The 12464-nt window shown below is 34.9% G+C and overlaps 2 protein-coding genes across 2 annotated transcripts in view; one reads left to right on the top strand and one right to left on the bottom strand.

The window, feature by feature from the left end:
* The window catches only part of LOC106719549 (protein purity of essence), a 32697-nt gene extending 27704 nt beyond the window's left edge, over positions 1–4993 (bottom strand). Inside the window, exons 1-12 of the mRNA XM_045686334.1 lie at positions 4851–4993; positions 4075–4172; positions 3411–3550; positions 3037–3157; positions 2634–2908; positions 2269–2432; positions 1879–2014; positions 1343–1465; positions 1047–1189; positions 692–893; positions 405–564; positions 57–214 (exon numbers count right to left, since the gene is read on the bottom strand). Coding sequence (XP_045542290.1) covers positions 57–214; positions 405–564; positions 692–893; positions 1047–1189; positions 1343–1465; positions 1879–2014; positions 2269–2432; positions 2634–2908; positions 3037–3157; positions 3411–3550; positions 4075–4172; positions 4851–4972 — 1842 coding nt within the window. The 5' untranslated portion in view covers positions 4973–4993. The remainder of the gene's footprint in view (positions 1–56; positions 215–404; positions 565–691; positions 894–1046; positions 1190–1342; positions 1466–1878; positions 2015–2268; positions 2433–2633; positions 2909–3036; positions 3158–3410; positions 3551–4074; positions 4173–4850) is intronic.
* Positions 4994–5390: 397 nt separating this feature from the next.
* On the top strand, positions 5391–12462 carry LOC106719550 (U4/U6.U5 tri-snRNP-associated protein 2). Its single transcript, XM_045686372.1, has 10 exons — positions 5391–5543; positions 5620–5757; positions 5898–6012; positions 6259–6434; positions 6659–6884; positions 6958–7081; positions 11070–11229; positions 11324–11514; positions 11612–11764; positions 12062–12462. Exons 1-10 carry the CDS (start codon positions 5475–5477, stop codon positions 12156–12158), a joined length of 1449 nt encoding a protein of 482 aa, XP_045542328.1. The 5' UTR covers positions 5391–5474; the 3' UTR covers positions 12159–12462.
* Positions 12463–12464: the final 2 nt, after the last annotated feature.

Here is a 12464-nt window from a genome sequence, read left to right as displayed (position 1 = left end):
CAATTATATACATAGAGAAGATTGAGAGACGAAGTAAAAGTAGCACTGGCACTAACCGAGTATGGTTCAGACTTGTCAGGTACGATGTTGTGAGGGCGCGCGGGCACATCCACGTTGTCGTTGGCGTCCGCGCCGGGCCGCGCCGCCGCCTCCGCCGCCTCGGGAGCCACCAGCGTCGACTCAAACCACAGCCCGAACAACGGCTCGCTGTCTTCTAACACAAAATATCGCAATTTTGCATAAAACATACATATATTCAAACGCTAATTAAAAATTTTCTATGTATTAAAGATAATCCTTTAATATCAGTTGAAAAAGAACCTAATATTTGAATTTTATCGTTTATTAAAGCTTATATACAGTTTTTGAATACTTTAAAATTTTCAACATAGAAAACATTGTACCGTCATCAGTCTCAGAGTCCTCGGAGCAGAGGATCATGTCTTGAAAGTACACAGTGGAGTCGGAACGATCGGGGTCTGCGTCCTGGTGCTGCTTCTGCACCACGGCACGCTTCAGGTTGGTCGCCTTGCGGTAGCACACCACGCCCAGCGCCACGAACAACTAAACACAAACAACTTCCATTATCGAATTTTTGATTTCATGAAAATCTATATAAAGAATGTATTTGTAGAAGAATTTAAAGAAGTTAATTTCACTCAAACAAATCATAATTTGACACATAGTATACCTGATGCAATGGTGCAGCGTGCGCGAGTCGCAACTCCCGCTCGTGCGCCGAATGGTGGTCGAGTATGTGCAAGGGGGCGGGGCTTGCGGCGCCGCCCTCCGGCCCGCCCAGCGCCTCTAGCCGGGCGTCGCACAGCAGAGCGCCCGTCCATGCCAGGCAGCGCCCGCCCAGCGCCACCCACACCACGCCCAGACCTTGTTGCCTGCACCATATCACAAGTCAATTACATTATAATGAGAATTTAACATTTTGTATTCGGACGAGACACAAATGGGGTAAGTAGTTACAAATGTTAGAAATGGTTGATCTGTTTTTTATACCCTTCGTACATTCAAGTAATATATATGTGACTCACATTTTGGTAAGATTGTAAGGTCTGGATGGTGTTTTAGCGGGACTCTTGCCGGGCGCAGTGGTGGGGCAGGGAGCGCCGGCGAGGGCATGATGCAGTCCGCACAGCAGCACCCACGCGCCGATCATTAGATGGTTTTGATATACCTGGCAAATCACATTATCAATGGTAATTTATATGGTACAAAAATAAAAATAAGAAAGCCAATATTATGTCTTTGTATGAAAGTTTCGGTAGTGGAAACCCACGTTTAAACCTTGCTCAATTTATACAAGTGAGAAGGAAGAGGAGGTACTCACATATCCACCGGCGCGCGTGGATTGCCGGAAAGTTTCGCCAACTGTGTTGTAGAGGCTGAGCGCGCTCTCCACCAGCGTTGCTGTCTGCTGCTCGCTCTCTTCGTCCTTAGGGTGTAGAGACGCCTGTAGCAAATAATACATTTAATTTACAAATATACATACATTTCTGCGTTATTTAACACCAAGAAACATAAAATGTAGTTAGTCGGACAATAAAATATTTAATGTGCATATCATAATTATTTTAATACATATTATCACCTCAATACATAAAAAAATATAATCGTTTAGGACTTTAAGTAGCTTAATATTAGTGTATCAAACAAACCCATGCATCACTACAAGTGTTAAATCAATATAATTTTATTATCAAGAAGATCCACTATGAAGTCACAACATAGTCTTGTAATTTGTCATATTCAGTAAACATAATATCCTTAAGAAAACTGAACATAATATTAATATTAAAGTTATATCACAAACACGCTTTACTTAAAAGAGTCACTACAGAAATTATTGTGAGCAGAATATATTACCTGAGCAGTGGCACACAGCAGCCAGGCGGTGGCAACGTCACTGAGTGTAGCAATGCGGTCCGGAGTGAACGGCTCCAAGCAGGGCAATGATAATGCCAGACGACATACATTCACTTCATTCACCAGAAAATGGAGACTGCAAAACACAACATTAACTTCATAACTGTTTTCTACATATGTTTCTAATCTGTTTAGTTTAGGTATTTCCTTACAAAATCTGTCTTAAAATAGCAAATAAAAACATTTGGAACCAAGTAATATTAATCTTTTATATTTTCACAATGACAAAGTTAAAAAAAGCTAACTTTGCCAATTGGAGCAGAAAATGATGGCAAGATCGTAGTTTATTGTATTATAATTCTGTGAATAATTTAATTACACAATACATACAGTGAGGCATCAGAGTTGAATTGTGGAGAGTTGGCGGATTCCTTGGACATTTGCCAGCGATTCAGATATCTTTGCAGGCATGGTAGAGATGAGCAAACTTTCAGCATGATGAAACCGGCTCGCAGTTCCATCAATAATGAACCGCATGTCGATGCCACCCACTTCTACAGGATATAGTCAAAATCAATAACAATTACGTAACTATCAAATTATTAAAATTGCAAGATAAAAAGTTATATAAACATTAAAAAAAAACTGGTCTTTTTTTCTAATTTCAATGTTTTTTTTTTATTAGAATGTTGTTTTGTCATTTGAAAACTACCAATTCCAAAAATATGTTTATTGCATTCTTTTTATTACTCTACCTTCATATCAACAGATGGTTGTTGGTTAGCATTAGCTTCTTTAGAACTCTCCAAGCTATCTTTGCTGCCAGGAGACATGACGACAGCACTGGGCTGCACCTGAGTCGTTGGTACTGATGCAGCAGGGTTCCGTAGAGGCATTGTCAGTTGTTCTAACAATGCATCGGATCGGCGCTGGGCACTAGACGGAACCTGCTTCTCATTGTTACTTGCAGTTTGTGATGTCAAAGATGTTATCGGACTTGGTATGACTGATGATTTTGTTGTTTGAGTTTCTAAAATGTGAAGTAATTATAACATGTTAAACCTTAAAGCAAACAAACTGTTAACTGTATAAATAGAGTCATTATAGTTTAGATGAATTAAAAAAAAATGTAATATGTGAACAATATAGAGTACAAACCTGAGACATTGACATGGGCCGGTAATTTAGCATTTTTCAATAGAGATGTCAATATAACTAGATCTGACTGTGGATAACCTCCACCATCAACACCACAGAGGCCAACAATTGGTAATAGAAGCTGAAACAAAAGTAAGTTAATTGTAAACAGTTCTGTGTCATTTACACCACCTGACAAAGAACTATTTACATTAACTCCCATCCCTTCAATCTTACTGTAATATAATACTTTTTATTGAGCATAAAGACACACTAAGTCAACTAAGAGATCACTTAGGGTGCTATTAAGCATAGATTCAGTATGAAAAATCTACACTAAGTTCAATATGAAATTTACAATAATGTAGCTGGGATAAATAAGTTTGAAAGGTTACCTGCTTGATAGAGACATTTGGTGCAGCTGTGGTTGAGGAAGTCTCGTCATAGCTTAGTCCAGCTTCAGAGAGCTTCTTAAGTATTTGTCCCAATATGATTCTGAACGCATCGCGCGCAGTGCTTAGCTGGTCAAAAGGCACTGTAAATGTTTTTAAAATAAATTTCAAATAGAATTTAAACATGACTGAAAAACCTAGTTTATCATCATCAGCGCACTATATGTCCCCACCGAGGAGCTTGGAGCCTACCCCAAGTTATGGGTGACTAGGTTATAGTCAACCACACTGGCCAAGTGTGGGTTGGTTGACTTCACACATATCTTTGAATTTCTTCACAGATTTGTGCAGGTTGCATCACAATGTTTTCCTTCACCATAAGAACATCGAATAAATGTAAATAGAAAATCGAAAAACACATTGGTACATGGCGGGATTCAAACCCATCACCTGCAGATTGCAAGTCAAGTGCTTAACCCCTGAGTCACTGACGCTCCTACAGTTTATACATGACCAAAATTAGATTGCACAATATTTCACAATTTTACATTTGACTAACAGATTTAACCCTAATCTCTACTATATATATTTCTTCAGTTATAGCATTAATATTTTTTCTATCACCCTCCACAACATGTAATTTGAATAAATAATGTCTCATACTTACAATTGTTAGCATTAACACTGATGAAGTGAGCTGAAAGGCATGCAAAGCATGTGTAGAATAAGTCATAAACATCTTCATGGTTCTGGAACTCGCTTTCACTGTAATATAAGGAATTGGATTTTAATAAACATTGATAGAAGATTATGCAGAAAATTTAACATGCTATTGTTTCTAAGATAATCATTGTTAATCTTAAAAATTAAATTAGTTAAGAAATTATGAAAATCTATAAAATAAAAATTATTCTGATTAGAAAATTTTATTTTTTGACAGTAAATGTGGGTATTTCATATTCCAATTACAAAGACTATCCACATTATGTTGTGGACTTTTACTATATCAATTTTGTTCTTTTTAAAGATTCCATTGAGCATAATATGTTTTATTCAGTGTAGTATTAATTGACAAGCAATAAATGACCCCATTTCCCACCATCATAATATATGGCATTATTTTCAGGTTACACTGTCTATCCTAGGCAAAAGATTTTTGAAACATTGAAAACCGTATAAAACAAATTAATTTAATTATCACCAATCAACGTGAACAAAACAATAGCATATTACATTATCTTAATGTTTAAAAACTGCATTCAGTCAAAAGATGACTTAACAACGACATCGCGAAAGTATATAAAAATGTAAGTACAATAATTTATAACAAATTAATAACTAACAAATAAATAATAAATAAAGAAAGACTGCTGAATAATGAAAATAGGCAGCCATCATAACATACATAATTTACGAAAAATACACTTTACCAACATGTCATACCTTTTTATTATAGCTTGTATAATTTCCACTGCATCGTTTTTATCGAAAAATGGGCCATAAAGTGCCGTTAAAATTGGTTTAACAGTAGTAGACCATTCAATATTACCCCCTGATGCAGCCATTTTCGAATCGAAAATGACCAATTTCAAAATGTCAGTGTCAAAAATATATTTTTCTTCTTGAGAGGTTTCTAGAACTGTTGCCAGATCAAGCCACTGACTACTAAGAGTGTAATCCCTTTTTAGAAATATTTATTAGGCAGCAAAAATAGTCCATTTTATTCCAAACCCGATGAAGATATTTAAAATTACTGCATTTTCATTAGTCAAATTAATTTCTCAGCACACTATTTATCTCGTTCACTATAACTAATTCTTGTTGCTAAAAGTCAAAACAAAATTATAGTTAAGATTTCGAAGTTGATTTGATTCCAAGAAAGACTAGGCGGTATGGTCGAAAGTCTATAGCCTGCGGCCTGCTCCATGGGCGAAAAGAAAAAAAAAAAAAGAATTTGATTTGACTTTGATTGATGGAATAAATATTGAATATTGCTTCTTTCATTTAGTTTTGATTTAGTTATACTAAGATTAATCTTATTGTATAATTAATAATTAAGTAAGTTACATGATGTCAGAGAAAACCGCTAAGAAGCGAAAGCACTCTGATGCGAACGGCGATGAAGGTACAGGTTCAGTTTGTTTATAACCTCAAAAAAGTGTTTTTGTAAGCTTTTTACAATAATTTATATTCATTTACAGAAATCACGAAGAAGACTGTACATATTCAATGTCCTTATTTGGATACCATAAACAGACATGTTCTAGACTTTGATTTTGAAAAACTATGTTCAGTCTCCCTGACTAGAATCAATGTTTATGCTTGTCTAGTTTGTGGGAAATATTTTCAGGTACTGTAACTGTAACAATCAAATGTAATAGACTTAAATTTCTTTATCCTTGTCTCTGATAATTGATCAATTGTTAAGTTATAATGTAACATTATAAAACATATATTTTGAAAGTCTTTCCTATTGTCTTTTACTTTCAGGGCAGAGGAACCAATACACATGCCTACACCCACTCAGTAGCTGACGGCCATCATGTATTTCTTAACCTTCATACCTTAAAGTTCTACTGTCTGCCAGATAACTACGAAGTTATAGGTAATGTTTTAAAAACCTTCCAATATTAAACAAATCCCAATATTTTTGTGAACAGTAAATTGCATCTCTTCAGCTTGATAGAGCTATACAAATCTAAAATAATGTAAATTTAAATAAAAATAATGTTGAAATATCATAAGCTAATAAGAACTCAAAAAACAGCTATCGAAATATTATATAAAACAATTGAATATGATTTTCATAAAAATCATTACATTTATTTATTTAGCAGAATTTATTTTTCAGATTCATCATTAAATGACATTAAATATGTACTTAACCCTATATTTACTCCTGAGCAAATTAAACAACTGGACTGCAACACTAAAATGTCAAGAGCAATTGATGGCACTATGTATATGCCTGGCATTGTGGGCCTTAATAACATCAAAGCTAATGATTATTGTAATGTTATTTTACAGGTATGTCATTATTTACAAATCATTAAATAACTACACACAACGCCAGTATTCAGAACATAGCAACAATTATCTTGAGTTTGTAATATGTACAGTTGTATAAGCCTGAGTCCAAAAGCGCACAATATTTGAGGTTTCTCTTTAACCCAAGTTTCTCACTTATCCAGGTTCTACTGTATATGTTATTCTAATGTTACCTTTTAAATGTTATTGGATTTTGTTTGTAGTGTCTTTCTCAAGTACGACCACTTCGCAATTATTTCTTGCGTGAAGAAAATTATGCAAACGTAAAGAGGCCACCAGGTGATTCTTCGTTCTTATTGGTACAACGTTTTGGTGAGCTTATAAGGAAGCTATGGAATCCTCGAGCTTTCAAAGCTCATGTATCACCACATGAAATGCTACAAGCAGTTGTACTTTGGTCTAAGAAAAGATTCCAATTCATAAAACAAAGTAAGCAAATTTATTTCTTTATGTAAATCGTAAACCAATGATAATATGGATGTTTCTATTTTTTTTTTTTTAGGTGATCCAATTGATTTTATGTCATGGTTCCTTAATTCACTTCATATGGCTCTTAACGGTACAAAAAAACCTAATAGTTCAATAATCTATAAATCATTCCTGGGCCATATGAGAATATACACAAGGTAAGTTATAAATAAATAAAATAAATAAAAAAAATTTCTTTATTTAACTATAAGCCATTTTTCACAAAATTAGTGGGGCTCTGTCTCCCGAACTAGTTAAAACTGTGTTTCGGGAGGCAGCGCCTTCTCTTATATATTACTTAATTAAGCGTTAGTTACTATATTATATATGTTAAAAGATACATTGTATTTTGTTATATTAAAGAGACAATTTGTGTGTAATAATATTAGGTCCTTACATATGAAATTGGCGTTTTTCGTACTGGCCACTTTAATCACGAATTTCTCCTCTTTGGTAAGGAATTCCAAATTCAAATTTGTACAGCTATAGACTCATGTATTTGTGGTTCGATGACCGTCATTCATTTGTTTTTTTTCTTCTGTTTTTTTCTGTTTGCGTCACTCATTTTACAAAATGGAAAACTTAAAATATCGCATTATTTACGAGTACGAGTTCCGCCGTGGCACTAGTGCTGCGGAAACGACTCGAAGGGTGAATGATGTGTATGGCGGTCGTGTTGCAAAAGAAAACACAGTTCGTTTTTGGTTCCAACGTTTTCGTTCTGGAAATTTCGATCTGCAGAACAAGCCCCGTGGACGGCCTGAGACTCAAGTTGATAATGAAGAGTTGAAGGCTATTGTGGAAGCGGATCCATCGCAAACCACGTCCGAGTTAGCTGCAGGCTGCGACGTTAGTGATAAAACTGTTTTAATTCACTTGAAGCAAATTGGGAAGATTAAAAAGCTTGAAATGTGGGTACCTCACGAATTGACTGAAGCAAACCGGCAAACGCGCGTCGACTGTTGCGTTACATTACTAAACCGGCACAATAATGAAGGTATTTTAAACCGAATCATTACCTGTGATGAAAAATGGGTTCTTTACGATAATCGGAAGCGCTCAGCGCAATGGTTGGATCCTGGCCAGCCAGCCAAATCCTGCCCCAAGCGAAAATTAAACCCAAAAAAGTTACTTGTAAGCGTTTGGTGGACTAGCGCCGGTATTGTTCATTACAGTTTTCTCAAATCTGGCCAGACTATTACGGCTGATGTCTATTGTCAGCAATTGCAAACCATGATGGAAAAGCTAGCGGCTAAACAACCTAGGCTGGTCAATCGCTCCACGCCACTGCTGCTTCACGACAACGCTAGACCACACACTGCGCAACAGACGGCTACTAAATTAGAAGAGCTTCAATTGGAAAGTCTAAGACATCCTCCGTACTCCCCGGACCTTGCTCCAACAGATTACCATTTTTTTCGAAATTTGGATAACTTCTTGCAAGGGAAAAAATTCAACTCCGATGGGGCAGTCCAAATCGCCTTCAAAGATTTTATTGATTCCCGTCCGACTGTTTTTTTAGTAAAGGTATCAATGAACTACCTATGAGATGGCAAAAGTGCATAGAAAATAATGGTTCATACTTTGATTAATTAAATATATTATATTAAAAAATATTCGACTTTTTGTTCCTCCCATACAAAACGCCAATTTCATATGTAAGGACCTAATATGTGTTTTGTGTGTTTGTGTTTGAAAGTGTATGTGTATGTGTAATTTTTTTTTTTTTTTTATATTCTACAGATTTATTTGAAATTTGGAACGTCTGGTATATTTATTGCGTTATTTTTAATAGATTTTCAGTATAGTCGTAGTCAATTGCCATTAGCCATTGTGTTATATATTTTTTAAATTTAAAATTACTCAAGCAAATACTTGTAATACATACAAAAGTGAGTGGCAGTGTTGATCAGGGTTGTCCCTGAGGGACTTGTACCGTCCAGATTGATGAAATACTCAAGAGCTGTGCTTAAGGCACTCAAAATTGATATGCTTGTATGCATAGATGTACAAATGTAGAAGTCAGATGCATCAGAACCTCACCAAACAGAAGTACTTGTAAACTGCCTATCCCAATGGGTTCCTGGTGTGATTTAAGGACTGAATTTCAGGAAGTTTAGTTAGTTTAATATGTTATCTATCTATATATATAAAAGAAAGTTGTGTTAGTTACACTATTTATAACTCAAGACCGGCTGAATCGATTTGACTGAAAATTGGTGGGCAGGTAGCTTAGAACTAGTGATGCAACGGATGTCTGTTTCCGTTTCCGCAAGTGCGGAAGTTCCGCATGCTTTTCAACATCCGTTTCTGCTTCTGTTTCCGCAACTTTTATAACGGAGATAAAACGGAACTTTACGACAGCTGAGAGATCCAAATGCGCGGCGCGAGACGCGCAGTCTGTGCGCGGCCTTTCGGCACTTGTCGCATTTGTTTGTTTACGTACTTTTTCGTGAATTTAAGCGCGTAATATTTTCTGCTGCTGTTTGAAACAATCAGTTTCTCTTGCTGGAGTAAACTGTCTAGTTGTTGTCCATATAAAATTTGACAACTGACAAAATGTGACTATTTCATACTTACGAGTTATTAAATGTACTTTTGAATAAGTGATAACCATGTAATGTATCATCATCGTTATTATCATCAGCTCACTATATATCCCCACCGAGGGGCTCGGAGCCTACCCCAAATTAGAAGTGACTAGGCCATAGTTAACCACGCTGGCCCAGAGCGTGTTCACTTCACACATATCATTAATTTTTTTCTCAGATATGTGCAGGCAGCATCACTATGTTTTCCTTCACCATAGGAACGTCGGATAAATGTACATATCTAAATCGAAAAACACACTGGTACATAGCGTGATTCGAACCATGGCCCTGCAGATTGCAAGTCAAGTGCCTAATAATTATATATTTTTCTAATCTAGATTTGGTGTTTTTGATACTTAACACATTCACTGTTTACAAAATAAAAAAAGGTAACAGCTGGGAGCCAAAACTTTTTATGGTGAATTTTTATTTAGTATATCTAGGAGTGTTTGAATATATAGATAAATTAATAATGTTTTTTGTATTTGAGCGCTAGGGATCATCATTTTGAGCGCTAGGGATCATCATTTTGAGCACTAGGGATGGCAATGGTTTAGTTCACTAATACTCGTATGTAGATATTTGTTCCACGATCGCATTTCTGTGTACAAATATGTTACAAGATTTTGACAAAGTCAAGTTTTTCATCAAATTCCAGAATATTGAGTAAAACATGTCAAGATACTAATCAAAACCAGCTTTTATCTTCTCGGTTCAAGATCTTGTAACATTTCATACACACCCACACATACACACACGTATACACACACACATAAAAATAAACGCATACACACACACGTACACACACATACAGGACATACATATATTTAAAAAATATACATACATAACATAAAGTTCAGCCTTAGCTTCATGTGATACAAGATATTTGTATGTTTGCCTCCGTACGAACGTGGTACTAATCACTACAACATTGTAAGAATTAAACTAATACTCTTTTTCGTTAGTTGACTATATTGCCAGAGTGACCACACAAAGCAACATGGACTTGTTTCAAACGCCGGCGGCTTACTGGCTACTATAAAATGAACGGGCCCCTCGCTCGGATCCGAGTGGTCAGCAGTGAATGTATTAATAAAGAAATATATTTGTCGTTTATCAACACGAGTGGTTTGGCGAACATTAATTTGTAAATAGTGTAATTTTGTTTCCTGAAAATAAATTAAAAAAAAAAACGTATTTTAACTTATTGCAGCACAGTACGAGTAAAAATACATATATTGAAGGCTAAAGGACACCGATATCCAATGCCTTAGTAAATTAAAAACGAATACAAACTGTTCTTCCCAAAAAAAAATTTTGTAAATATGTTTTTTTTTTAATATTTACACTTCTGTTTCCGCTTCCGTTTCTGTTTCCGTTTCTGCTAAAATTTATTTTTGACTTCTGTTTCCGTTTCTGGTTCCGGTAAGACACTTCCGTTGCATCACTACTTAGAACCAGGAAACGGACATAGGATAGTTTTTACCCCGCTTTCTATTTTTTATTCCGCGCAGACGGAGTCGCGGGTAAAAGCTAGTTTAATTATATTTTTTAGGAAACTGCCGCCCCCTGACGCAGATGATGCTGCAAAAGTAGATCTTACCAGCGAGGAGTATGCTGAGATGATAACTGAATCCCCATTCTTGTACTTGACTTGTGATTTACCTCCTACACCTCTGTTTACTGACGAGTTTCGTGAAAACATCATACCTCAGGCAAGTGTTAAATTATTAGTTTTCAAAAGAAAATAGTGAAAATATTTACTTGTATATAATATAAAACTTGTATTTAATCACATTTTTATTATAGGTAAATTTGTATCAACTGCTCTCAAAGTTCAGTGGTCAAACATCAAAGGAATACAAAACATACAAAGAAAATTTCTTAAAGCGATTTGAAATTACTCAATTACCACCTTATCTCATATTGTATATAAAAAGATTTACGAAAAACACCTTCTTTGTTGAGAAAAATCCAACTGTAGTCAATTTTCCAGTAAAGTGAGTAAACATTTTTTTAAAACAAAAATAAAAAGAAAATGAAAATACTCTTTAAAACCACTTAACAAGTTTATTAATAAGACTAAAATAATTACAGAAATGTAGACTTTGGTGATATCCTAACACCAGAAATTAAAGCAAAGCATAACGGTAAAACGACATATGAACTGGTGGGGAATATCGTTCATGATGGTACTCCAGAGAAAGGGACTTACCGTGCCCATGTATTGCATACACCAACACAGCAATGGTAATTATTTTATTAAGACATTGTTACAATTGTTAATTGGTAAATTATACTTTTTATGATATTCTTCGATGAACATCTTGGTGTGCCCGCTGCTTGTTTGCCCCCTTATATAAAAAAAAAAAAACAAATTACATCTTATATCAAAATATCCTGTGGGTAAATTCTTTATAGGATATTTCTTCTAACAATTTGTAGATCTTCACTGCCATGCCAGAAAACCATCTTCACTGGGTTAATTAAACTTTTTTTTTTTAAATAACTTTTGTAATTGTAAACATTAATTTCGAACTGTTCTAGGTATGAAATGCAAGATCTTCATGTAACAAGTATATTACCACAGATGATAACATTAACAGAAGCCTACATACAAATATATGAATTGAAGCAGGACTGAGATGAATTAATAAAAATAGAAATTCAATTATAATCATTTATTTCTTGAATATACAAATTCCTGACATGTTACGTTCCTATGACAATTTCCTTCTTTTAGATGTTTATCCTTATTCAATATTAGAATATCATAAATACATGAATAATATATCACTAAAGTGATGGTCATTTGACACATTATGTAAACAAATAGTACAGCTTAACAAAATGGTACAAGTTATTTTTGTAAGCTTTTGTTTGAGGTTATAAATTATCATATTATGTTTCAAATGCATTTTATCACATAGGATTATTATTTATAATGTAG

Source organism: Papilio machaon, chromosome 3 (genome assembly GCF_912999745.1).
Source record: "Papilio machaon chromosome 3, ilPapMach1.1, whole genome shotgun sequence".
Classification (NCBI taxonomy): Eukaryota; Metazoa; Arthropoda; class Insecta; order Lepidoptera; family Papilionidae; genus Papilio; species Papilio machaon.
This window is presented reverse-complemented; position numbering and strand designations above follow the sequence as displayed.

Coding starts and splice junctions, on each gene's coding strand:
- LOC106719550 (XM_045686372.1), top strand. CDS start 5,475: ATGATGTCAGAGAAAACCGCTAAGAAGCGAAAGCACTCTGATGCGAAC. Junction 5,544..5,619: donor GCGATGAAGGTACAGGTTCA/GTTTGTTTATAA, acceptor GAAATCACGAAG/AAGACTGTACATATTCAATG. Junction 6,435..6,658: donor ATTGTAATGTTATTTTACAG/GTATGTCATTAT, acceptor TTTTGTTTGTAG/TGTCTTTCTCAAGTACGACC.